The sequence below is a fragment of the Patiria miniata genome, unplaced genomic scaffold, assembly GCF_015706575.1.
Source record: "Patiria miniata isolate m_02_andy unplaced genomic scaffold, ASM1570657v1 HiC_scaffold_20, whole genome shotgun sequence".
NCBI classification, from domain to species: domain Eukaryota; kingdom Metazoa; phylum Echinodermata; class Asteroidea; order Valvatida; family Asterinidae; genus Patiria; species Patiria miniata.
Window position 1 is genome coordinate 18,117,906 of NW_024037059.1, and position 27,872 is coordinate 18,145,777.

Consider the following 27,872-nt stretch of genomic DNA (forward strand, 5'->3'; position numbering starts at 1 on the left):
TTACTTTCAAAATAACCACCCAAAACAAACATAAATCAATAGAACGGTTCTTAAAGTGAATTCACTCACCAATACTGTAAAACTCCACCGCCTTGCATGTCGAAAATATCACCGCAATAGGCAGTACCAGTAGCATTACTCCACGCATAGCGAGTGCCTTCCTTGCTGTCTACCGTAGACGAATAAAGTTACGTGATTCCTTATCAAACTGCCGTTAGGTCTTTTTCAAAAGGAAGCTTTTGAGCTGGATGTACATGGAAGTTGAGGTTTTATTGACGAGAATTCAAATTATGGATCCAGGAAGTAGCATCTTTTGGCGGGGTTTTGAAGATTGGTGTCAGATGACCCGCGCCGCATCATCTAAGCAACCTGCTACGGGTTATGAGAAAGCACCATCGCTGCCTGGCCCACGAGGTTTGGTATTTGATGTCTGCAAATCACGATGGGACAGAACGAGAGAGGGGAAAGGCAGAGAGGTTTCATCTCATATATTATTCAGATGGTAATTTGGTCAGTAATGCGCAGCGGATACTGTAGACGCCGATGATGTAGCAAGCCTGAACGCCTTCGCCCTGCACGCGATGAGCGATGTTATGGATGTGCGCTGCTCCGTAGTCGGAATTGGACCTGGATCCCTGTGGGAGTTCAGACTATCACGCAGCTAAAAGGGATGGTTGTAAAGAAAAAATCCAAATTTTGGAAAAACAGTTCGAAGTGGTGATGACTAAAGTCAAAAAGCCAGCCACAAGATAGTAATTTCTTGACAAATAAGGCCGAATTGCCGACCTAAAACTTCGAAGAATCAAAGCTAGTCCTCTTTTACGTTGAGGAAAATCTCTGACTTTCCTTAATTTGATAATATCCCGAGAAAAGATGAGATGATTATGCTCCCAATATTGGTGCCTGTCTTCCTCATAGTCTTGCCTATAATGCTGTTTACCACATACATCGAAGTATCATGTTCACAAGCAAGTGAATTTTGATGAGAATATTTAAATTGTTTTGAAAGCTGGGGAAATGTTTCAACCATGTGGATATTTTCTTAATAAGTTTTATCATCAAGCGTTTATAATCGTAAGAGAATTCAGCGACATGTAATATGAATTAGAAATAAATTTCCAAAAGCGACCCTCTTCAAAACTGTATTCGAAAGCTCATTTAACGACTCGGTGACTTACAAATCTTCTTTACTGAAAAATTCAACAACGCAATCACAGAGCGAAAATGGGACAAATAAACCATTACATTCACACAAGGATTCAGATTTGCATAAGTGACAGACGATCTTTTGGCGGGAAATTAATCTCGCGTGGCGGGAGCGATCGCTGGCAGAAAAGCGCGAGAAAAAAAATAAGGCAAAGGTGTGAAGCGCATGCCCGTGTCTTCCATTAGCGCCGATACGGTTCACTGACACTGATAATGAGCATTACCTAAAGGCAATCAAAATGCAGACGCCGAAGCAATATGCATATTATTCGCATTTACTACCCATTTAATTAGCCTAATCATAAAAATCACAAAAATTAAAATGTTATAATACTCCTTATATCGTTAAAATATAATAATACTTCCTATCTCACTCGCATCTCATCCTATACAATAAAGATCGAAATGTCTTATTGCATTGCTCAAATCATGACTTCAAATGTGGTCAAATTATATACAAAAAATACTAATTCAATTTTCCTACTTCCTGAGAAACTGATTGCTTATCTATACTCTAATTATAAAAAAATTTAAACTCACACAAGAAGAAGAAATATTAGTAACATTAGTTATTATACAAACTGGTACGATTACATTTTTTTAATGTATGTTGAAAGTAGGCGCTAGACAAATTTAGTATGCGACTTATAAACAGCGCCGCCACTGTGTGTGCTGTCAAAAGACAAAGACTTCACACAGAGATTAACAAAAAATGTCATGGGTTACCGGCTGACTGTTTTTTTGTGAGTGAGAACATTAAGGTGATTTATGTAATTTAATGGCAATGAGTTACTTGTTTTGCTCTTTGGAAACAGAGTTATATTCGAAATATCAGCACTCGGTTATCTTTTCACCACACCTTTGCTACAAAGCTTCGCACCAAATTTTCGGAATCATAATAAAGCAGACTCTCTCATTAAGCTGGAGTCGGTCTACGTGACTTGTTTTCCTGATTCGAGTCACTTATTATGCAGAACAAAAACGAGTAAAAATGTTTGCCTGATTAATGGAGAAAATGAATTCGTTGTTTTGCAAATGTTTTTACGGCTCCGGCAAAATGTAAGTCCAAATTTAAAAACCAGTTTGGGCTATGATGACTGTTCGACCTCAGCGATCAAATCCTCTAAACCACCGCTTGTAACTGTCACGTAGTAAGCCCAGTAGATGATCTTCAGCAAGACAAAAACCAACGGGAAAAACCTCCGGGAGTTCATGTCCACTTTGCCCGGATCTATGCCGACCTCACCGAAATCGGCGCAGTTTGGTCCGCACATCTCCTCGCATTTGGTCATATCATGTTGGTCTCTCCAGGGCGTGGAGGGTGACTTGGAGCTGGGCTTGGCGGGAGGTGAGCCGCGCTCGGCGGCACGGATGTAGGAGCAGCGCCTGGCGCCGCCTCGGTTGATCATCTCGGCACGGGATAGGTTGGCTTCCTTCAAGGCGTTCTCGTTGACGAAGGTTATCTCCTGAGACGAAAAGTTGGTATCAGGTACAATGTCTTCATACTTAAATCAGAGACCTTTTCCCCGAACAGTGGCTTGCTTTGTTGACCATAACCAACTACTGGTTGTATCAAATCTTAAAAATTTAACTTTGAAATTCCAAACTGACACAAAAGGAACCCGTCACAAAATTAATTTAAAACTTCGCAAGTCAAAACACATGGGATTAGGGACATATTGGTATCATAATTGTGTAAGAAATAACTGTCCCCTTGCAAACAGCGCCCTCACTGAGGATAAATTTTTGCTATTTAAATTCAGTTACAATGAAGTGCAAAAGGTCTACTCATGCGTATTGAAGAGGAGTACAGACCTGTCCTCATACAGTGAGGGCGCTATATGCATGTCTTAAACTACCTTCTAAAAATAGTTGCAATCATTGCTTTGTTGTTTGTTTTGCTTGTTATTGTTTGTTTGTTTATTTGTGTATTTTTTATACTCACAATCTCATCCCTCCTTTTATCGACGCTGTAGACACTACTGGGTGAGCCGGAGCTCTTGGACGCCGGCGAGTTGCCGTTTTCTGCCCTCTCCTTCATCCGTTGACGCGCCTCCTTGAAAGACGGCTTCTCGTAGTAGCTGACCAGGGCGAACTCCAGCAGGGCCGCAAAGACGAAAAAGTAGCACATTTCGAGGTAGAGATCTATGGCCTGCGAAGAAAATGCATAGAAATCCGACCGTGAACAAATCAAAAGAGGAAGAACTGAATGGTTGCGGATCGACATGCTATAATTATATTAAGAACATAATGGAAAATTAAATCCCCAAACGTGTATGTTGAAGCAAAAAACCTCGTGGTACCTGAGACATAAGCAAATATGTTTATCCGTCACTGATTCGGGGAACAAGACCAAGATGTCATCGGGAGACTGGTTCATTTGAAATATACAATCTTAATTTATAAACAACATTTTGTGGTCTTGTGGGTGAAAACGTACCACTTGTGAATCAAGGTGCCCAAAAAGTACAATCACTTGTTGTTATCTTCAACTTTTTAGTTTCTCTTTATTCTATGAAACTTATCTTTTGACACTTATTATTCTATGACAACATCCCATGAATTGATACAGCTGCTTGATGAAATCAACGATAAGACTTTCAATGGATCCAGAGTTTCGTTTAGGGATCTCCAACGACTACTCACCTTGATGTAGGATAGCTTAGGCAGAGAGGAGCCAGCATTACCAATCAGCGTGGTCATAGTCAGCACCGTGGTGATACCCAGAGCCGTACGGGCCGGCGTGGAGGAACGAGGGATCCAGAATGACACCCAGGAGACGATGACAATCAGGGTAGCCGGTAGGTAGACATTGATCAGGTAGTACGAGATCTCACGGCCCAGGTAGAAGTCCGCTATCAGCTGGGAATAGTTCCCGACTGCGAGGGACGAAGGGAGGGATTACATGGATTACAATTAGTTTGTGGCGTCATGTCAAGAAATGTGATTTTTTTTCAAGATCATTGCAGGCTCAATCCTCGGAGGACAAACCAATGAAGATGACAAAGTATACTGCTCGAAACGTCGAGTTAACCAGGTCTTTTCAGAACCATGCACACAAACTCTCTAAAAAAATATTTCAGTAGTAAAACGAACTAATAAGTACCGGGTACTCGGTATATATAGGTTTTAAACTGATTGACAAGTTTAGAGAAATCATACCTTAACATGATGGCGGCTTGAAAGTTTTGTCTCCAAAATAATCATGGTCTTTTCGGCCTTTTTCTCTTGACAGGGAATTTTTTAAAATGAATTCAAAACTCCGTATCTTAGACGGGTCGTTTTTATATTAAAATGTAAAGGGTATTAAAACTAAATTCGAAATCGGATATTTTATTTAACATGCCGGCCTACGCGGCATTTTTTTGGGGGTAGACACTTGCACGTGCGTGCGCGTTTTATGAAATCGTGTAACCCTTTTTTTCTCGTAACTATAATCAGCCCGTTTGATTTGAACTGCGAACGAGTATACAGCTTGAGGCGTACGATTTGGGGCATACTTTTAAAAATTTCAAGCATTCATTTTTGTACTGAAAAAAACTGAATAACTTAACCATAATGTTGACCAAAAGATTCTCATTTTTATACCCGCATCCTAATGCATTATCCGGTTGGGCATGAATTGTAATTAATAGCGTCCACTGGCGCTATTATAAATTGATTCACTTTACGATTTTGCCACATCGTGGCGTCATTTCTCCAATGCACCGCATGTATAATTAATACAGCGAGGGACCTTTGTGAAGCGGACACCACAGCGTCAGCCCGTGGGGGGCCGAGGCTCGATCCCACCGCCTGATGCTCTGCGCCTGAGACGCCCTCAAGTGTAGACGTGCCGTGCTTCTAAAATCATTGAATAATATGTATCTGTTCTATCCTAGATTCCATTTAAAATTGTGTTCATTTCGTGGTGATGACGGGAAATCTGGTTCAGTGTAAACTTGTTTATGGCAATAGAAAAGAAAAGATATATTCTGCCAGGATTAATCGTACTTGCAAATACTTGAAACTCTTAAACAGGCTCCTGTTTTTGACCTCATTTAGGTTTGTATTAATTTGTGTTGAAGGATTTTTTTTTTTAACATTGTGTCATCATAGCGAGGTTCTTTTAATCGGAAATCCTAATCAAGGCAGATGTTAGAAAAAGGTCGAATCCACAAATGACTCACGGAACATACATGTAGGCCTATGTAATAACTTATTCGAATCAGACTCTATGGTCAGGGGTGATTACCGTAGTACTGCGCCGTGTTGGCCCGCTGACTGCTTCCTAAGAATTGGAACTGAGGCAGGGTGACGGCCTCGTCGACGTAGATAGGTCCGGATGGGATCCAATAGTAGTGGACCTGATTGTCGCTATATGCATCTGTGGGGAGAAGAGAGGACAACAACGTGTGTGATGTGGATGATGTGGTTTTGATGCTGAGGAGGATGGGGTTTTGATGAAGATGGAGATGAGGTAACCATGAGTGTGATATGAGGTGGAAAGGATGGGAGGATGTTTAGGCATTGATTTTTGATGGTGACATGATGCTGACGGTGATAATGACAATCTTCTGTTGATGAAGATTCGGTGATGTCAAATAGGCTATTTCTTAACGAAAGAGGGCGCTGTACATATATTAACGACGCCATTTGGGGGTATAAACAGACTTGAATCCAAATGATTGAAGAAAGTTTAAATGTTGATACAATAAGAAAAACTATCCCAATATTTAATTTTTGTATTTAATTAAAGTTAACAATCTCCTTCAATACACAAAGTTTTTCGGCGGTTTTTCCCAAACATTTTATTGTTAAGAATGTTGAGAACACAAACATTTTTCTTTCATTCTTTCGAATTGAATTATAGGTACTTCCAAAATAAAGGTTTTTTTTTTACTTACAGCTTTCCATGGTGAGTGAACACCGTTGCTTGTCCATTGGAAAGAAGGCTAGATCCATGTAACAGCTGGCCGTAACAGTCAACCTAGGAAAACAAAATTTTCATTGTAAGTTTAGGCCTAAAACACATATCGACTCACGTATGGTAACCCATGTTAAACGATTAAAACAGAAGATCAGCCCAGCTCTTGTTTTGAGTGTCTACAATGTCAACACGAATTCTATTTAAAAACTGCTCACCAGATATTGCATTATGTTTAAGCTTAGACTTTTAAAGGTGTAATACCGACCAAAACAATTTATTGAGGACAATCTGTAAACGCCCTCTATCGTTAGCAATCTCACCTAGTGCTGTACAGTATGTTCCCGTTCTGTTCGATTCGGATGAGCGTGTTCTTGTACAGGATGGTATGGAACTTGGCCGACTTCTCATTGACAAAGTACGTGTCTGGTACCCAGAGTCGATCCACCATCTCCGAATTGAGCGACAGCACGGTGACGTCACCCGTGAAACGCAGGCGCTCATCAATCCACTGCTGGCGGAAGTACATGTCTATTGTGTATTGCTGCAGTAGAAAAGAAATTTAAAATTAACAAGTTGTTCTTGGCTCTTTTTAAACAAATCCTCTTAGATGTTTCTATGTAAATATTAAGAGCACGTATAGGGACCTCCTGTGACTAAGGGGGGGGGGGACTGAAGCTTCAAACCGCATCTTGTAATGTGTGTCATTGCTGATTATTCAATTAAGCAGCCAGCTAAATGAGAAAATTAACATTCCGAGATATAAAGAGAAATTACAGAAGCAGTTACCATTTGTGACTCAGTCACTGGGCCGACGCTGTAGACGTACATACTGATATTTACAGGAACCGAAGGACCTGTAGATATTAAAAATTAAACATATTACATTATAATACTGTAATTAAGTGGTCATTCAAAAAGTTGTTGCGTGGTCATTTTCCTATTTTAATGAAACATCTTTCGAATGTGTGTTGCATAGCGCAACTGAAAGTGCATTATGCAAAGGAAATATTTTAAACGTTTGGAGAAAGGCACAAAGCAAATTATTTGTTAAACAAGCACAATATACAACCGTGATACATTTGTTTTGGTTTTTCCATACACATGTAAACTTTGTATGCAAAGTTCACCAGGGATTTTTTGTCGGCGGATGGGGGGGGGGGGGGGGAGTGAGGACGGCGTTCTATACTTTTTTTTTCTCATGTACCGTTAAGTCTCAATGCATTGACTGTATACGTTCATTAGTGAGAGAAGATCGATTCGGTTATCATTCGAGCAAATACTGCCCTCAGGGTAAATTGGTACTCGTACCGAGAAAGATCGATATGTCTTTATTCTGTGCCATGTTTTATCCCTCTGCCGGGTGGGATAGAATCGATTCTTTTGGGTTCCGTATAATCGATAAAAACTTGTTAGTAGACTGAAGCTGAACTCCTGAAGTCTATATATACATCATGTCCACGTGGTGCCAATCTAAATTGATAGTCTGGTAACGATTCCGTTCATAAACAAAATAAGTACTTTAATGCAGTCGTTACTTCAGGGAACAAGACAAAAAGTGCTAACGCGGGAAAAGCGCATGTCAAGGAACAATGGTCATATTTACTGTTCATGGACTTTAGAATTTAACTCCTTTTACACTTGTCTCATAATTATTAATTATTAACACGATATTTTTGCCTTATTTAATCCCATATGCCGACAAAACTGCAATTAACAATAAATCGTCTTAGCTAGAACGTAGGCTAGAGGAGTTTTCTTTCAACTCGAAATCTACGTTGAATTAATAACCGATAATTATTGATATTATGTTGTCTCACCTCCAAAGTTTGGTCGTAGCCTCTTATCGTAGCCTTCCAACAGACCGTCCAGAAGAGCAGAGACATTCTCCGCCCTTCTCGATGCAGTCAACTCATTGGCACTGAGAAACAAATATTATTTAAACGAGTTGTTTAAATTTGAAACATAATCAATGCATCAAGAGCACCAAGATGATAAACGTATGCAGCGGTTTTCATTGGTATTGACGGAAGCTGCAGCATTTCTTTTGATAAACTTTCGCTTTAGTGCTCAGTAGTCCTACCGCTTATATTTGGCATCGTGTGGAAAGCCTACGTAACAAATAAGACATCTTCACCCAATGATCAGTGCCGGATTTAGTGTTCCGTATAGGCCCTAGGCACCAGAGTGTTCCGTGGGCCCTATTCTGCACTAGGCACAAACACAAATTTCATGTTGATGCTAAGGCGAGCCATCAGATAACAGACCGTTCGGGTACCGGGTCCGGTATGCTAATTTCTTTCACCCCAATCGGTACGAAGCCAGAAGCCACCCGGTCACTGAAGCGTGACGCCCCAATCGGTCCAAACTGGTGACTCAGGGTTTCACAATAGGCAACATAAATTGAAGTCTGGCCATTGTTGGAGGATTATTCGGCCCGCTCGGATTACCAGCGGCAACTTCTATGAAGCTCATCACAGCCATTGTTGCCTACTGGAGGATTAGCGCGTCGCAAATTGGTTCCTTTGTGATGAGCCAGAGCCATGGTGCAGAAGCCTGGTGGAGTTAATCCAGGCCGATCGGTTCCATGCAAGATCCCAATCCCTTCAACATACTGGGCGGGCTCAACCCCGAACGGTCTGGGGAGGGATTCTAATTTGAGGGCTCGCCTAAGCTGTACTAAGCAAGCCAGTCCAAACTGGTAGCTCTAAAAGCCAGTTGGCATACAGTGGTATGTTTCGTAGGCCCTCATTTTTTTGCGTAGGCCCAAGGCACAGTGCTTACTGTGCCTATTGGATAATACGGGCCTCTAGTGTAACGGGATGCGTTTAACTTGAACCAATAAAAAGGTGAAAGCCGTACCACTGTAATTTTTTCAAAGGGTAAAGTTGAGACTGAGTAATGCCACTTTATTGGACTTTTAGGAGAATTAGTCTTACCTTTCGTCAGCTTGGATGACTGAAGCAAACAGGGAAAACACACAAGGACAGATGACGAAAGCAAGAGTGAAGAGAAAGCGCGCCATTTTGACACACCCGAGTACATTCTTCACTGACACTGTTATGTAGGAAGCTAAACGTGTGTGCTGTAAGGCAAGGCCTTTGAGCAAATCGATAATAAAAAGCATTCCAACAATGGACATATTAGAATTGAAGGAATGTATTCTGTCTTCGCTACATCCCAGCTATTCGAATTATTGATCTCAAGTCACAAAGGAAATCGAAGAAACATTCTTGTAATCACGCAAGAACTTTGTTCGTATGTCTTATGCTTGAAAGTAAAAGACACTGCAAATTTTTCCACGTGTAGTCAAGCATGTCGCCTAGGAATTTCTTATATCTGAATTTCGTGTGTGATGAAAGCAATTTCTAAGTACGTCTCCCGGAATATTTCAGCCATTTTTCATATAGCCTTACGAACATTATTAACACCACTTGCGAAAAATCTAAACGCAAAATGCCCGACGCCTGCCGAGCGCGCGTCGTAGAAAGGGTTGCCCATCAAAATGTGACCCTATGTAGAGAAGAGATGAAGAGGAAATTAATTGACTTTTTTGTTTTAATCCCGTGGTTGAATTGACAATGAGAAAAAGGGCCATGAAAGGAGCGCAATTAAAAAGCAAACACTCTTACTAACCAATAAAACATAGCCAATTCTTTGCGGAAAATGAACACACGGAATTGCGAACTTTATTTTCAATGTTTCGCAAGATTAGTAAAAGGTTTTCCACGGGGAAGGGGGGGGGAGAACTATTTTGGAAGGAACTTTGCCAGCTGGAAATCTGTATTTCCTGGCAAAGGGAAACCTGCAGGTTATGCTCAGTTACAACTTTTGTTACAAATTAAATTAATTATTAAAGAAATGTAATTACAGAAAACAAAAATGCACTATACAACGATCATAAATTATTGTTGACATACACTTTACATCGACTGTTTTCAGACAATTCAGAAGAGACGAAACACAAGCACGTTTGCAAAATTGTGAAATAGGGAAAAATAGGGAGCAACATCTCTCTCAACTTGAATTGAGGTTTTATCCTATTTTCTCCAACTTTTGGTTCAACATCTACTTTTTAAACCTCTTGATATTTGTTTTCTTTACACATTATAGATTGATACACTCCAAAGCATGTCGAATACTGCGATTTGATTGGTTTAGATCAGGGAATAGCTTCAGAATATTTACAATGATTTACCACATCTAAATATGCACAACCGACGGCTGTTTACAGACCAACTCGGGCCCCCTTTAATGGAAAAAGCACTGTGCTAGCTATTGTGCGAAGCAACCACCTCATGGCGGATTATTTGACCAATAGCTTGCAAGATGCTTTCGCCATGGAAGGGGGCCTCCGCGAGTCCGGATTCGACTGTACCTTCACATACAGAAAAATTGAATACAACACGGCTCCCAATACCATACGGGAATTTCATGACAAATTTCAAAGATTATCAGAACACGGATATCGATATGCACACACTCTTTACATTAAAACACGAAACTTGACTTTTCATCACCCGAAATGTTAAAAGTAAACGTTAGTTTTCTCTATTCATTATCAATGTTCTTTATCGATCACAAAAATAAACAAAAAACACAAGACAAAAAAATCCCCAAAATGCACTTTTCAAAAATCCCATTATACATTTTCTCATATCGTACGAAACCCTTCTAGAAAGCAAATTGCTTATATCCCAAGTATTTATTTTGTTTTTGAGAATTCATAGAAGTAACAAATTGTCCTCAAATATGACAAAACATTGTGCGTTGGCCGGGAGTCGAACCCGGGTCAATTGCTTGGAAGGCAACTATTCTAACCCCTATACCACCAACGCTCTATAGACGCTGGTGCATGGTGTTTATGAACTGAAATTCATACCGTTTTCTTGCATTCACTGGATGAATTTTTTTTTTTCAACCAGAAATTTTGCTAAATTATTTGGATCATAAACTAACAAGAAATAACTAAAATAGGTGAACCTTAAAGTAAGCGTGTTAGACTTAAAGTCATACAACATAATGTGCTTCAAATTTTTTACATAAATCGTTATAATTTTTGTACGCTCTGCATTCAATTTCCGGGCAATTGTATTGCATATAAACTGTTGTAACTAATGTATATTGCATGAACAGTTAATTGCATAAAGACAGACTTCCTGACAATGACCTTTATTATACATGCATTTACAATTTATTCTAACAATGTATTCACAAAATAGAAAAATGTGCATTTAAATGAATCTCGTCGTTACAATGAACCGTGCATTTATTTCACTTGTTTAGAATCAGCTTCACTTTGTGCAGTTTTGATTTTTGTTGAGTTTGACAAAGACATTGAAATGCGAGACTCTATATACATTCTCCCAGAGAAACAGGGGGCTGCCATCTTGGCTTCTACACCTCCGTCTGGCTACCGTCCTTTGGTTCGACTTTTGGCTTGTCCACTGGCGTTGTCTGAAATTACCAGAATGAAATTCAAAATTATTTCGTATCTATTTCCCTTAATTAACACAGTTTACAAAGGGACGAGTGAATTTTTTCAGGTGATGTTTACTGGTTAATGATTTCACTTCAAGAAAATTGAGAGCCGATTTGTCTTGCCTCTGTGTCAGTGCTGGGTACGGATGCGTTTGCCTTGGGGTGTAGCTGCCTAGCAAGGTCGGCATTCTCGCCCGTCACAGACAGGCGTACCTTGGCCCGCATCGCCGCAGCTAGGCTCGTCTGTGCGGAGTATAAAGAAAGAGACAAAATAATGGTAAGAATGTATCTATTGTTGACGACCAGAACAATATGACTGAAACGTTAAGTAGAACCATTGGTTCTATTAAAGTGCTCACTGTAAAGCCAGACACAGTATGGCTGTTCGAAGAGGGAGCTAAAAAAACCTCAAAAGTTCAGAATGACCATTCCAAAGAATACAAACCAAATCATATCCGCCATAGACAAATAGTACGTCTGATATTTACAAAGATAAGTATCAAGATATCAAATTTACTTTTTCATGTTAATTTAGTTTCTGTACCTTTTGTTTACGGGACTGTGATCTCGACTTCCAGTAAAACTCCATAATAGCCGACATGAGGGCCAAGGCTAGACCCCCGACAAGGATGTAGAACACGCCGGCCACGTTACTCAGGCTCAGAGCATTAGAGCCAGAATCCTGAAAATAAAATGGTCAGAAAATTTCAATAGTTCTGAGAAAGTCTTCGGTGGAGTCAAACTCTATTTTTTATGGGGGAGTACATACCGCGTCAGCTTCGTGGCACTGGCCCTTGTCGAACCACCATCGTTTCTTGAGGGCGTCTAGCACCCCCTCCTCCCTTAGCTGCAGGATTGCGAGGGTCAGCTCATCGCTGAAACAGGCAATTGGAAAGAAGGAGGATGATTAAAAACGTGGGATAAAAGAGGGTTGGTTTATAATGTTGGTAATATTTAACTTAGCAGAGTTAGGCGCATGGTGTCATAGTAAGGCAAATGACGCATTTCGTTAAGTGTTTCGTACGTTACTCCTTCTAACTTTAAATGTTTGGGCATATTGATGTTTGGAGAGTGGCCTTTTAGGGTTTTATTTGCAGCAATCGTTGGGGAATCTAAAATTTACAAAATACAAATAACAATCGTTTTATTTGCTAAGGAAGTCTAAGCAATCGAAGCAATATGTCTATAGCTCAAGGACATAAATACCCGTGCTTCGTCTAGTGGAGTTCAAACCAACATCCCAACCACTTACTATAAACCCAAGATGAGCCTAAACTACCTCAAAGTGACATAGAAATGGAATGCAACATTGTTATTCGTTTGCAGTGGAAAAACTAGATTACCTGAATCTCGTGAGATTTCGCGAGACACCGATGCCGTAGCTCTTGGAGTCCAGGTTCTGGCCCACCTTCAAGGTATCGCACGGCTTCTGCTGGCTGAAGTACTCGTTCATCGTGGACTCCATCAGGAAGGCAAACTTGCCATTCATGTGGCGCAGTCTCTCCAGGCCTTGGTCGTTGGTCGTCATCAGCACTGCCCGCTCGGTGCTGTTCATGTAGTTCCACATGTCCATGTACAGAGGGATTTTCGATTGCTTTGGGAACAATGAAAGAAGGATAGTATGGATTCCAATAATAAAGAGGATAACGATTGCTGTATTTGGAGCTGAAGCAAGTTTGTGATCAAGCTTATAATCACAGTACTTTGTTAACCCCAAGGAATATTTTGATAATAAAAAGCATGTTACCAGGTAACTACTTGTTATCTACTAATTTACGCTAAGCTAATTGGGCGACAATCCGTCAGCAGTCTTTATTATTCAATAATGTTTCTTGCTGTTAAAGCCCAGATATGCCTTGTGTAAAAAACCGCTATGCTTCAATTTTAGTTATATGTTAGACAGTTGTAATGTTCTCGTCTCAATTAACTTATATTCGAATCTTCGAGTTTTATTATAACATTCTAAAGATTGAGCTTGTCTCCTACCTCTTAAACGAAATATATCATAATCGTCTAGAACCGTATTACAAGCGTCTTTTACATGCATCTTTAATTCATTGTCCATTCCAATTTTATGATGTGCTCCTAGATATCTCGTCTTTGTTTACTGAGTGTTGTTACCATGAATTCATCTCACCCTAAAGAACTCCTCTGTAGAGCCAGCTGCCACCATCCCGTACGATACATCCTTACTGGCCACCAGGTCTTCAGCGGACTGGATGTCGGTCACCATACGCTCTACCGTCAAGAAGGCAGCCAGGTTGGCCGTGTAGGAGGAGATGATGATCAGGGTGAAGAACCACCATACTCCGCCCACGATCCGGCCAGACAGGGACCTGAAGGATTAGGAATTTTTGGTAAGACCTAAAAGGTTATAGTCTATAAACATAGCAAGTCAGTGGCGCACCCAGGATTTGGTTGGGGGGGGGGGGGTGCTCAAAAAATGTTGCCCAAAATTTTGGGGGGTTTGGGGGGGGGAGGGGACTATTTTGACGTTGGTGGCGCCACTTACACCCCTATTATTCTACTCGAAAATAGGCCACATACGTATCATCAAGGTAAAATCGTGGGACAAAAAAAAATGACAACCTCTTGGGGGGGCTCAAGCCCCCTGCCCCCCCCCCCCGGGTGCGCCACTGTATTAAGTTTCACAATCTACCAAGTGGCTTGCTGCGTCTAAGTTGCAGGGATACACATTTTGAAATTGAAAATCATTCATAATCTTCACTGCCGTTTTTTTACCAAAATGAATAAATAAAAATGTAAACATTCTCCAAACCTGGGTGAGATATCGCATCCTTGCTGCATCAGGGCGCCGAAGGAGAACCACAGGCTGTTGGTGATTCCGAAATCGTTGGTCGTCTGTTCCTTGGGCGGGATGGCGCCATTAGGTTCGTCTGTGGGTACCCGGGTATACTCGACTGGGTACCACTCCTTGGGGCTGAAGCGACTGACCAGAAACAGTACCACGCTAACGCCTACACATTATGAACACAGCAGATACATTTGAGTTTTTTTCGGTTTCATCAAATATACCTGAGGAAACTATCTAAGGCTATCCAGAGCTTTGTTGCTAGACTCCCACTACGGAGGTCACAGGTTCACATCCCAGCTCCAATGAATTCTTTTGTTCATTTTTTTTTCAATAGTTGTGACGTAGAGTAACTTTCTTTGCATTTCACCCCATTTGTGCCCAGTGGGAACTAAAAAACAGGCGGTTTTATTATTATTTCTGCAGTGACTACCTGATTCAGTCATCTTTGGATATACATGAATATTACCCTAAAATTGCTTGTCTCTGTTCTTCGACACGTGAATTCAAGCATTGAGTTTCTCTGAGGAACAATCTGTCTCACTGCCATATCACAAATGAAGAATAACATAATCTGATAATTTAATTCCAAAAAGTACCAGATATTGCATTCTGAATCCTACATTAAAATTATGAGTGCTTGTTAAGATACCTGCGTAGGCGAGCACGATGCACATCCAGATCTCATAGGACAGGGGATGCATGAAGGAGAAGACGTCAGGCTTGGTGGTCTGTGGTTTCTTGATCATGATGCTGATACCCAGGCTCATGAAGGGCTTGGTGAAGTCTATTACTCTCTCCCGATCCGATATAATGGTCAGGGGTGCCACGGCAATGTCTGCCTCCTTTGGCGGGGATGAAGAAGACGGAAGTACGGTAGAATCGAAAAAGCCAAGAGAAAATAGGTGAACGTAAGGAGTTGTCTTTGTCGTCAAACTACAATCAACATGTTTCTTAGGTAGCAATAAGTAGGCAAAAAATTAATGTGGAAAGCTTTAGGGATTCCAAAAAGACAAAACTGGGTCTACATCGGATTACTAGAGGATAAATACCCAAAGGGATGGAGCTGATGTCAACAACATTATTGCTCCAGTACAGTGGTATCATGTTTCTTGATTCAATTTTACAACGAATTGAAAAACCAAGTTTGTATATAATTCCCGACTTTTTGTACGAATGACGCGCCAAATGGACAAACGTTAAACCACAACCTAGCGATACAATCCACAATTTCCCCCTGGATTTCTCCGAGATCTTCACTTACTCCTCTGACCAGCTCTCCCACCATGCCGTTCCACGTGCCGTTGACGGGGATGCCGTACGTGTTGTCCCTGACCAGCTGGATCTTGTACTTGAAGGGGAACTTCTGGACGATTTCCTCAAGGAGGTCGATGGCGTAGCCCTGGAAGCGATCGTTACCGGAGTAGAGATGGCGGGGCTCCTTTCGCATTAGGTAAGGCTGCTCCTGTTGAAGCAAAGACAGAAGGAAAGATGACTCACCGCAGACAAAGCAAATACATTTGAAATTAAAACAAAAATACTGTTTTGTACTGTCGTCTAAGTCAGACAGATGTGGTGTCTGACTTTCTTTGACTTACGAGAATTGATGTGACAATGATGGTTTTATTGTTGAAGTCTGCCCGGCCGGTTCCATCGCCGAAGGTGCCCGCGTTGAACTTCAGCCGAGTCTTGGCCTCCGAGCGCCAAGTGCCAACCTGACAACAATGATGCAAAAACCCGTGTTATCTTGGAAAAAAAATCAAAAGATATTTGGATTTTTGTGAGATTGTCTCGAGGTTAGCTACACTAAAAAAGAACTGCGTAAAAACCATGGGACAGTCATGCACAAGTTATAAGTCAAGTGACGTTGCGTTATATCCTACTATTGAATGGTGATCGACCCGATCACGAATAAGAAAGTAACAACATGGACTTTTTAGCATGTTGACAAAACGCTGACAGCTTTATTCGAGTTTGACCATCACAATTTATAGTCAAATTTTCGAAAGTTTTCCGGTTACCTCTCGCATTCCGTCGGAGAAGAGACTGAGTATTCGCACTACGTAGTTGGACCGTTCACCGAAACTGTCGAAGGATATAGGCCCTGTGGCACCATTGAAGGACACCTGAAAGTCAAATTTATTGGGCTGATAAGCACACAAATCTTTAAAGCACATAGATATTTGATATAAAATCTTCTATAAAAATTGGATCAGCTAGTTTTTTTTTGTAAGTATACATAAATATACCAAGTTTTTTTATTAGTAGCTCCTGGTAAAAGCATCAGTTCTGCGAATTCTAACCGCTTCTTATCAATGTTTCGATTGGGCCTCACTGTTTATCAATCCATCAACGTCTTCCGTCTTCTCATACCGTTTTGAGAAATTTCAGGACATTCTTGTCGAAGCCCCAGGGTCTGAAGCGGTCGTCATCACAGCTTCGCTGGCCTCGTTTCTCAAACTGTACCAGTTTGTTCTCCCTGATCAGTATCTTCACCGTCCTGGCCATGACGTCAACTAGGTCCATCATCAAGGCTGACCTGTACTGTAAAAAAAGATTGGTAGGGTAATCGGCATCAAAGATGGCGGCTAAGGAGTTTCTGAAGTGATGACACAAGTCACCTTGATGGTTAACCAGTTTCTCTTCGAGCCTTTTAAATATCTCTCATGCCAAGGCGTAAGAGTGTAGTAGAAAGAAAAGAATGTTGTGCGAGTGATGAACGTAGTCTAGGGCGAATGCGCCAATAGCATTTAGATGCAGACGAGAACAGTACCGATCCAAGATACTTGAGATATTAGGGGGCAATTTCACTGAGCTGTCAAGCACGGAACTTGCTAAAAAAATAATTATGTAATGTTGGCTTAGCACAAGTCACCAACTAAACTTTCTAGCGATGTCTAATTGTTTGTCACTGGTTTGCAGCTTATTTATGCTGAGCATGTGAATTTGTTGAGCAATTTTTCAGCTACCATGAAATTGGATCCGTCTCTGCTTTACAAGGAGATAATAGGGGAGGGGGAAGGACCGAGCGATACTCACACTGACGAACTCCATCTTGCTGACCACGGATCTATTCTGCTCTCGGAGTATTTCGAGGCCCGTCTTCAGCAGCTGGAATCTTCTAGACGTCTCGTTGATGATGCTGAATCCAGTGATGTTCATGCCGCCAAGCTGAAACTTCTCCAGATTGACCTTATCAATGTCCTGATACAGGGAAACGAAAAAAAAACCTCGCGGGGCTACTTAGTTAAATCACTCTCTCAAATTAACTCTTGTTGGTTCAGTCTAGGGCTTGCTTTCCTACATTTCTACAGACTTAACAGGGAATATGTTTTATCCAGCCTGCAGCTACACAGTGTTTTTTTTTTCGGTTAAAAAGACATTGAGATACCACATAGTAAAATTCGGTCTTTTTTCTTCAAGAACTACGCAGTACGGCTATGTAAATGCAGACACTTTTACTTACGAGATCAAGGAATATATAGTGATATGATGACGTCAACATGCCAAGAAGTGGTATCTGCAAAAACAGAAGAAAGAATGAGAAACAATTATTTGTGAATACCAAAACATTAAACACGCCCAATGAAACCCAAGTGAACCCCAACCCAACCCAACCCAGCCCAACCTGACCCAACCCAAACAAACCCAACCTGACTCAACCCAAACTAACTCATCCCAACCCAACCCATCACAACCCAAACCAACCCAACCTGATCCAACCCAAACTAACTCATCCCAACCCAACCATCACAACTCAATTTGACCCGACCCATCCCAACCCAACTAAAACCAAACCCATCCTAACCCGACCCAAGCCAAGCCAACCCAACCCGATCAAACCCAACCCAACATAACCCAACCCAACCCAACCCAATCCAACATAACATAACATAACCCAACCCAACCCATCCCTACCTAGCCTAACCTAACCTAGCCCAACCCAACCTAACCCATCCCAACCCAAGCAACCTAAACCCAACCCAACCCAACCCACCCAACTCAACTCAACTCAACCCAACCCAACCCAACCCAACCCAACCCAACCCAACCAACCCAATCAAACCCAGCCCAATCCAACCCACCTCAACCCAATCAATCCCAATTTAACGCAACCCACCTGCTCCATTAGTAGCCTTGTATTCTGCACGTTAGTATCGCAAATGATTCGGTGGCGGTCCGTGTCTCTAAACTCCCTGAGGTTTTGAATCATGGACTCACTGCCGTTAACTTTACGGAAAGCGACGTCAAATTTACGGAAGGACAACATCTCCATTAGCGCATGGAGACGAAGTAGCCCTGTCGAAAAGTGGAAAATTAAAATAAAAGAATAATTAAAGTTTGTTGTAATTCTGTTGTTTTCTTCTGTTCGTCCCCAATGCCCTTTACTAGGCGTGGTAATCTCTTTCATCAATTTTTTTTTAATGGAGACGTAGATTTCGCGAAGCATCGTTGATAAATAAAATGTCACGACCAATACAAGTATATTCCGTGCGCACATGAAATATTGACCTGGGTAACATGTATGATTGGTAACAATATATCTATTGAGAGGTCAACGAAATTAGATGTCAAAGGCGCCCTCAAGTGGGGCTGTAGAAGCAATTACCTTTATCAGTGTCGTAAATAAATGCAAATCGATTCCACTGATGGAACTGTATGATATCGAATAGGACGGGTACCAGCGATGGCATCAGGGATACCAGGTACTTCGTGTTGGCATCGGTGGTCTTGAACCCCAAGTCCCGCTTGGATTGAGACGGGATAATGATGGGCATGTGGAAGGTGCTGCTGTAGGACGCTGTTGTGGTGATCAATGGCGGCTCCACGTCCGCACCAATCAGAAGCACGCCGTTGGTGAACAGATCACATACTGCGCATGCGTGAGAGAAGGAAAAAAAGCCGGAATTTTGGAACTTGTAGTCGTCCAAACAATAAAAGATACTGACCTTGATACGGAACATCGACAGGCAAGGAATCTAACAAGATTAAACATTGAAGTTGTTTGGAAAAACAAAAAATTCTTGAGCATGCAAAAGAACAAATGCGTTGGCTGGGAGTCGAACCCGGGTCAATTGCTTGGAAAGCAACTATTCTAACCACTATACCACCAACGCCTCGTTTTAAAATTTCTGTGTAAATGCATTTTTGGCTTGTAATAAAGTAACCAGAATAACAAATTCCAGTTCATATAACATTATAAATAATTGATACATATTTAGCTTCACAATCTCTCATCTGACTGTGTCTTTGGAATATTTTAGTAACGTAAAATAAGAATTATGACACTGCACTCGCTCATATTCAAACAACATCTACGAACAGTTAAGCACAGCAAATACATACCGCATACATACCGCATATGGCAAATGAATATTTATTTGTCACACTTGCAAGATTCGCTTCAGCGATGGGCGCAATGTATAATAACAAATGACATGCGAAATGACGAATATTCATGGACATATTGTCGGGCAATTGTCATTTGCAAATGTCAGATATAGAATACAGATAGGCATGCTATATCTCATGCGATAAAAACGTGTTGACAGAAATATTACATGCTGGAGAGTATCCCAACTCGAGCAGACTGCTACAACTTGAGCCGAAATAGCTTGCAGTTTATTCATGCCTTTGGTAATTCCGCGCAACGAGCATTACACACAGTTCAAGGTAACGTTACTATTCACCGCTAGTTTTTTAATACACGTTCATGTTAAGAGCGTTTGGATGAATGTAGTGGGCGTGGCAACACCCCTTCTGAATCACTATACAGGGTGAGTAAAAAAAACTAAACCCAAATGTCGGGACCATTGTTTTAGTGAAGTTCTGCATGTAGCAATTTCAAAATCTGGGACATGAAAGCCCAATTCATAAGCTTTTTTTTAGTACAAGAATTATTCAAATCACTCACGTACTTTTCAAGTTACGGATCACAAAAAAAACGTTCATCGTAGGGGATCACCCCGTAATGCCAATGAATGGGCTAAAGCTTGCGGAGTGTGAAATTTGGACTCTTTGGTTGTATTGCGCATGCCTGAAGTAAAGATAATTAGGCAAGTGACAATTTAAAATGTGAGGTTAGAATGCATACAAGGTAAAGGGACCTGATTCCATTGGAGTCCAAATTTCATACGACACCGGCTTACTGTGCAAACCAGATGCATGGAAAGCATTTGTGAAACAGTCGTATAGAGTAATGTGCACATCGGACCAGCTTTACCAGCTCGCCTTGTCGTGCTCGAATAACCGATATTACCTCCGATGGCTACGATATTACTAATAACAATGCATCAAGTCGACACATTATACGCGCGTTGATGAGGGATGATGCGCAGGCTTGACACCCGAACGGCTCGTTGGCTATGAGACTGATGGTCTCCAAACACGTCGTCATGACTCATTCACCATGCAGTCTGCCCGTATTCATTGCCATTGCCGCTGCCGTATAATATTCAAATCAGGCTGGAGACGCCTCCACAAATATTTGACCTTTGGCTTTCATTTTCGAAATACTGTGATGCTTTCCCGTTTGGATATCGAGGAAAATTATCTGTTTCGCTTTATTCACACTGACTAATTTGAATGGGATATTCGATTCTTGGCATTAACTCGTGCACTAAAAATAAAAGTAGTTTTAGAGATACAACGAAATAACACAGTCTGATCAGTGTACATGTATTACAATAAGGCTTTGAGCAGTCACAGTGTCGTACCTTATCTCTTTGAAAAAATGTTTACTTCATTGACCACAAGCTTATCAATTAACAGAGCAATTATTGTCGACATTACATTTTGCCAAATTATCCTTTTAGCATCCTATAAAGTAGAATAATTTGTTGAGCATACAAGTTATATATATACACACTTCAATTTACACATTTTGTAATATAATACACTACCTGTTCGAAATTGCGTTGTATAACTGAGATATATCCGAATTAATCCGTGAAAAGTTGAAAACAACGTCGACCTCAATATGTATAATTTGAAGTATCCAATCCACCAAACCATCATACTTTAACATAAACCTGCAAGACGCAGTCCATTTCTTTTGTTTTCCTTGGGTTCCATTTCACTCTACGCCCCCAAATCAACGCCCACTGCCTCCCCCTTTGGGGGTTACAGCGAGGGACCTCATCATCCACAGCATGCACTCCCTGATCGCCACGCAGATCAAGGATGCAGGTGGGATGCCTCGGCGCGTGCTGGTCGGAACACTGCCGCCTAACAGCCGTGGCAATTCACCCCTACACGGTCATCGAAACAGCCCCTATTACCACTTGGAATAACCATTCAGAATCTGTCATTGGTAGCTTATACATTTAGCCTGTTTCAAATCTTTATTTTATGGACATCGCACAGACCCAAGGCCTAGGTCACTCAAACGTGTGGGCTACAAATTCGACGAAATAGAAAAGAATGGAAGAAGTACCGGTAACTTCTACTATAGAAGGTATTTCTGTTCACATTTCGTTTGAATTGTGAAAGATTAAGATAAAAGGGAAGCAAGATAATCTCCAGCTTGGTGAGCTTTCGTAAAAAAAAAGGTTCACAATTCGCTTTCTTGTGTCCACAGGCAGGATATTTTGTCATAGTTATTGATGACCGCTAGAGCATAATGTGCACATGGGTTGAATGGAGAAATTTAGGTATAGACACAGATCATAACTTGTTTCAGTAACGTACATAATTCCAGAGGATTTATACAAGCTATAGAAATGTCATGCATGACGATTCAGGATTATATTGCGTATGCGCATGAAATAGAATGCAATTCGATTTAAAAGATCCTTTGTAGAATCCTGCTTTCACCTTTAAATGATTTTTCTTTACTTTCTTCCTTGAATGTCTTTTGGCCTTGTTGTTACTACTGAATTCACGATGCCTTGCTGGATACATAATATTAATCAATTAATTAATAAAAAAATTATTTAATGAACAACAACTGGTACGAGACTAAAGAACGCTATATAGTCATACAACTGAAGTTCGTAGATTTATTTTACAAGGTAGCGCTTAGGTATGAGTTTTACTCAGGCTGATCTAATAGCAAAGCGTTGGTGGTATAGTGGTTAGAATAGTTGCCTTCCAAACAATTGACCCGGGTTCGACTCCCGGCCAACGCAATTTTTCGAAAAGAATATTTTTATACCACTTTCAATTTCTTTTTACAGTTACTTCCAACAAAATAATATTGCACCTACTTCACAAATTGTAATAACCAAAGGATTAAACAACCTTTTAGGGAAGGGGTGATCAACTCCATCTCTTGCAATTGTTTTTATTCGTATAGGAAATGAATGTAAAAAACATAGGCATAAGAAGTTTCAAGCGTTGGTGGTATATAGTGGTTAGAATAGTTGCCTTCCAAGCAATTGACCCGGGTTCGACTCCCGGCCAACGCATTGCATTTTTATCTTCTCGAATGAAATAAGACATTGATCTTAATAGATGTGGGATTTTATTTCGTTCATCATCCAATAATAAAAGCAAAAAAAAATTCAAAAAAAAATTTGCAACGACGCGTCAAGTGGAATCGCTTAATTGATTTGCGTAATTGAGTTTTCTCACCTTGCTAAACACCCCTTCTTAAAAATGACTTAAGTCAAAATACGAGCTGAGATAATTAAGGGAGATAGTCTTTAGCAGTGCACGAAGTGTCTTGAAGGAGTTCAATCAAGAATGTTCAGCCCTTACAAATGCCCCAGTGCATTGGGGGTTTCCAGGCAGGCCCTGCATGGCTCGGCAGAAACTCGTCGCGGAATAATTAGACCATCAATATTTGATAGGAGCTTGGGGGGTTGATAAAAAGTGATGATGGTCCTCGCGAACAATCCACGGGGACATCGGGTAAATAATGGCCTTGCATGAGACGAACTTTGGAATTACAAGGAGCGAAAGGAACGCAAAGGGTGCACAGTGAAACTTCAAATACTGCTCATTATAATGTCGTACGTACATTTATTTATTTATTTATTTATTATTTATTAAATAATTTCTCAGGCACGAGACAATTGAAATATAAAAATATAAGACAATTTTAAAATTCAATTACATAAAAATTGCTAGACACGACAACGAATATCAAAAGGATGACTACAAAAGGTTACTATACACGAAACTATCAAACGAACACATTAAAACACATTCGACATTAAATTGAACCATATGCAGGCCTGAGGGATTGCCTAAAAAGCAAAAAATAAGCTTGTCGAGAGGCTCTCCAACTACTACATGGTGTTTTACTATTTCTTTTCCTAAAATAAAGAAAGTGGCGTATCAAGCGGGGGGGGGGGGGGGGGCAACTTACCTCCCGGCGTCATTTTGCCACTTGTTTTTTGAAGGACCGGTACCTCACAAAATTACAATCTCTACTAATACCCTCCCGGATTTTAACATTTTAATAACTACTTCGAGCCATTCTTTTTTTTCAGAAAAATATTACCTATTTTTCCCGACCAAAAGAAGCCACCCTTATCACACGCTGTACAATACACATTTGGAATATCCTAACATCCAAGAAAGTTAACGGATTACTTCATTCGCAATTATTAACACTATTTTAAAGCCTGCACAGCAAAATGCCGTGCCAGTGAGTCAGTGGGTGACATACTGGCACGCAGTGGAATAAGTGTCATACCAAGGTACCGGTACATTCAATTACGAGTGGCAACTTGCATTGGTATTGAAATCAAATGGTAATAATACTTAAGCATTCCATTATTGAAGCAGTGATTCTTATACAGGCAAGTAAAAGGAACAATATAACTCACTTTTCTGGCCCATTTCAAAGCAATTGGCGCTGCTGACGGACTTCTCGAAGCCCATGAACTGGAAGGATTTGTTGTGTACATTTTGGTTGATGGTGGCTCGCCTGAAACCGAAGACCGAGGCGTTTGGGTTCGCAGAAAAGATGGAGCCTGCAGAAGAGAAGGATATTTTAGAGTTTAATTTATCCCAATTTCAAAAGACTTTTTTTCCTCTTCAGAAACGCTCTTGGTCCATTTGTTCTCTCATTTCCTCATGTTGAACTTGACTTTATTTCATCTCTTAATTTACATGATTACAAGGTAATGAGCAGATAATAATATAATTTATAGAGATGCGGAATCCATAAAAAAGCTAAGCTTGTGGGTATGGACCCCGAGATTAACATGATTATAAACACAAACAACTGGATTATAAACACAACAACATGTAAGTAACAAAACAATGGGCATGGAAGGCAAACAAAAAAATAAATTTCAATAATATGTAGGTAAAAATGATGACAACACAAAATCAAAAACAAAGTCAAGAAAAACACATCTGATCAGTAGCTAAAAGTACCTAGTGACGAAGACTCAACGTTGAACTAAACAAGAGAAAATTGATTACATTATAAGGTGAATGAGGAGTACGTACATGTCGTTAATTATATTAGCATGAAATAAGCAAAAAATTATTGGAGCTCATAAATTAAAGTATAACAAAATAAATAGCCAACAAGACTTATGCGTATTTGTTTAAGAGGAATTGCTCGAATTTTTTTTTAATATGATATCAGATTTGGTATTTTGCAAGGGCCGCTGGAGATGTTACAGTGCACAATGTAATTTAATTGCATTCTTGTTTTTGACTTATCTTGATGTCATTAACCACATTCCCACGACAAATATGGTAAACTCGTTTATACATGTACAGTTAATCGTGTACAGTTAATCGTGTAATATCCACCATATTGAGATTTCAGAAATACCAGTTGTACTGTGAGCAAACGATGGTCTATTGATTGTGATTGCTCTTGGTATTTTTATTACAAGCTTGATATCGTTAAAATTTACTGGACAACAAATACGAAAATTGTATCCCAACATTTACAAACCAGATTTATGTACACCAAAATTGATCAGTTTTTTTTTTAGCAGCTCATCAAAATAAGATTCTATATCAATCCTTTTTACATATGACATCACAGGTCAGGCATCAACTCTGTCCCTTTAAGGAACGCGAGAAGTCACCGCCAATGCGACTGTGTGGCTCTTCGCCCCGGATCGACGCCTCCACTCATCCATTATTTAAGACGAAGCCTAATGGAGGTCCTACCCCGTGTAAGAAGAGCGCATTCTCCTCACGGATTCAGACCTATACGGGCCTCCAGATAATACTCCGCTAACATAATATCAACACATGATACCATAGCTATAACACACATAATAGGCACTCTTCTAGCCCTTATAAAGGATTCGCATTCACGTTTGGAGAAGTAAAGTTCCTCCTTCATGCATTCACGCGTGTGTAACACGCTGAAGTGAAGGAATTGGCATATAAGGCCGTCTTAAATTATGCATGGCTTCTAATTAATGGAAACAATTAAAGAATAATAAGGCAGCCATTCATTTTTCATTGGCAGTGACGTGAGATGCGAAATTGATGGCGGCTTTGAAGCGGACTGTCTTGTGATTTATGGATGTGAACTTACACAATTTCCTCTCTTGGAGGTGGTTTCCGGAGGGTATGAGTGGGTCCGTGAAATGACAAGTCTTGAAGGATATGCTGGTCCGACACCTTTCATACACTCCTCGAACGTGGCAGAACTGAGCGCCCTTATCCCGGTCGTTGGCATTTTAAGCCTGAATTAATTAGGCATTTGCTGAAGAGTTGGTCTATGACAAAGGGAGTATTTAAACTGCGTATTGCGTTGGCGGTGCAGCCGTTTAATGGTTGCCTTCCAAGCAATTGACCCAGATTCGACTCCCAGCCAACACATTGTTCCTATTTTTTCCTGAAGCATTATTTTCGAGTTTTTTTAAGTTCAAAGGATAATATTCAACGCTGCTTGAATTGTGTCTTTTTGCAAATTATCCTTAATGTTGAGAATCTTGATGAAGGGTAGACACTCTCGCACGAACAACCCTAGTTTTCATTTTTTTTGTTCATGTTATCTGAAATTTCTGTTCTGAGTTGTAGCCAGTATTATGTTTTAAACACTGCATATTTCAAATGTCACAGCTCCGGCTTCTCCCACAATTCAGAATGTTGACCTATTTGTGGTTGCATTAAAATGTTAGGCATTGAATATCCAGCAGATATGCAAATTGTGTCGGTGTATTTTAGCGAATCTCATGGTCAATGTTGATTAATGTATCTTGGTCGCTAGAGATTGAGGCAGAGTCGACATGCAACAAATATTGCACGGTGACACCGCCACTATAATGTAAGCGCGTCTTACAACATGTATATCACATATGATTCCCTGGACTAGATAGGTCCCGTGTTTCGTATTGCCTTTATATTTATCTCATTAAAATGACCTTGACTTAACCGAGACATTCATTAATTGTCCACTTGAAAATAAGAACATGTTAAACCAAGGACGGGGGTCCTTGCTCAGGTGGGGAAGCCGTACAATTCAAAAAAATGAAAAAAAGGAATCCGTGAATCTTTTTGAGCGACGAACTCAGCAAGTTTACATACTAAATGTGAACTAAATTGGTCATGTAATGACTTCAGTATGAATAATATAAAACAGAATTTACTATGTGGCCCTCTTCCCTGTATTATATATATATATAAAAAAAAAAAACCAGGGTTAGACAAAGATTCACAGAGGATGAGAGTAAATGCATAGGAATCTAAATGTTTCTTTTATGGTTGCCTCGATGCTTGCAACACATTACGCACCATTATAATGTAACGTGTAAGTTGTGCATTTATAATTATACACACTTTTGTATGGAAGTTGGCAGATGATGCATAAGGTTTCCATCATTGCGTCAAAAATTCAATACAGCAAAACAAGACGAAAATTCATTTATTTACATATTTTTTTTCCAATAAAATACCCCCAAAAATGGCAACGATAAGACCAGAAGTGTATTAATCATAGAGACATCGACGTATTAACAGCAGTGACTTGTTCAATGTCAGTTACTGTTAAAACAAAAGTCGAAAGTCAGAAATAGTCACAATTGAAGAGTAAAGATGATACGTTACCTATTGGGATTTGTGGCACAGCATCGCAGCACGTGAACAAACAAATCGCCTGCCAGTATCCGAACAGACAAACCACACCGACGAATGAAGACAGTCGTCCCGCGCCAAGACCGCCACTCGGCCCCATCCCAGTCACTAAAACTGTCCTGTTTCCACAAGCGGCAAAAAGGCTTTCAATTTGAGACTAGGGGCTTACAACCCCTGATCTTTTCGTTAAAAGTCACGGGTTTTTAAGACCACTGTGTGCCTCGCGCTGAACTGGCCCCGAGCTTCTCCCGTCCGTATTCCGTTCACATCGCGCTCGTTTTAGACTCGCCCCGTGAATTGCAAAATAAGGCGCAAGAAAGATGGCCGTGGAGACGCCAGAGAACGCTCGGCGCGCTGATAAGAGAGCTCACGGTCCGCCAGCCCGATTCGTTATTATCCGGCAGCGTCCCCCGAGACTTGGTGTTATAACTCCGTCAAGAAGCTCGCCAAGTTGGTCGAGGA

General features: G+C 40.6%; 3 protein-coding genes and 4 non-coding genes across 8 annotated transcripts in view; 2 read left to right on the forward strand and 5 right to left on the reverse strand.

The window, feature by feature from the left end:
• The window catches only part of LOC119727689 (glutamate receptor 2-like), an 18,807-nt gene extending 17,807 nt beyond the window's left edge, over positions 1-1,000 (reverse strand). The window contains exon 1 of one of the 2 annotated variants that reach the window (XM_038199700.1): positions 70-1,000. In XM_038199700.1, coding sequence (XP_038055628.1) covers positions 70-148 — 79 coding nt within the window. In that variant the 5' untranslated portion in view covers positions 149-1,000. The remainder of the gene's footprint in view (positions 1-69) is intronic. The other variant, XM_038199699.1, reaches the window with a different exon arrangement.
• A 136-nt stretch (positions 1,001-1,136) lies between these two features.
• On the reverse strand, positions 1,137-9,206 carry LOC119727692 (gamma-aminobutyric acid receptor subunit alpha-6-like). The gene is made up of 9 exons (XM_038199704.1): positions 9,052-9,206; positions 7,933-8,033; positions 6,902-6,969; positions 6,436-6,656; positions 6,093-6,175; positions 5,441-5,572; positions 3,853-4,085; positions 3,152-3,358; positions 1,137-2,672 (listed from the first exon to the last, which is right to left on the reverse strand). Exons 1-9 carry the CDS (start codon positions 9,135-9,137, stop codon positions 2,295-2,297), a joined length of 1,509 nt encoding a protein of 502 aa, XP_038055632.1. The 5' UTR covers positions 9,138-9,206; the 3' UTR covers positions 1,137-2,294.
• A 1,672-nt stretch (positions 9,207-10,878) lies between these two features.
• On the reverse strand, positions 10,879-10,950 carry Trnag-ucc. Its single transcript has one exon. It is a non-coding gene; the product is annotated as a tRNA-Gly (tRNA).
• Positions 10,951-11,509: 559 nt separating this feature from the next.
• On the reverse strand, positions 11,510-27,785 carry LOC119727691 (glutamate receptor 4-like). Its single transcript, XM_038199703.1, has 18 exons — positions 27,384-27,785; positions 24,182-24,328; positions 19,015-19,278; positions 18,526-18,704; positions 17,872-17,925; positions 17,445-17,609; positions 16,779-16,949; positions 16,427-16,531; positions 16,004-16,120; positions 15,670-15,870; positions 15,058-15,250; positions 14,373-14,571; positions 13,731-13,929; positions 12,937-13,187; positions 12,363-12,468; positions 12,138-12,275; positions 11,717-11,836; positions 11,510-11,569 (listed from the first exon to the last, which is right to left on the reverse strand). Exons 1-18 carry the CDS (start codon positions 27,508-27,510, stop codon positions 11,510-11,512), a joined length of 2,796 nt encoding a protein of 931 aa, XP_038055631.1. The 5' UTR covers positions 27,511-27,785.
• Positions 19,451-19,522, reverse strand: Trnag-ucc. The gene has a single exon. It is a non-coding gene; the product is annotated as a tRNA-Gly (tRNA).
• Trnag-ucc lies at positions 22,463-22,534 on the forward strand. Its single transcript has one exon. It is a non-coding gene; the product is annotated as a tRNA-Gly (tRNA).
• Trnag-ucc lies at positions 22,740-22,813 on the forward strand. Its single transcript has one exon. It is a non-coding gene; the product is annotated as a tRNA-Gly (tRNA).
• Positions 27,786-27,872: the final 87 nt, after the last annotated feature.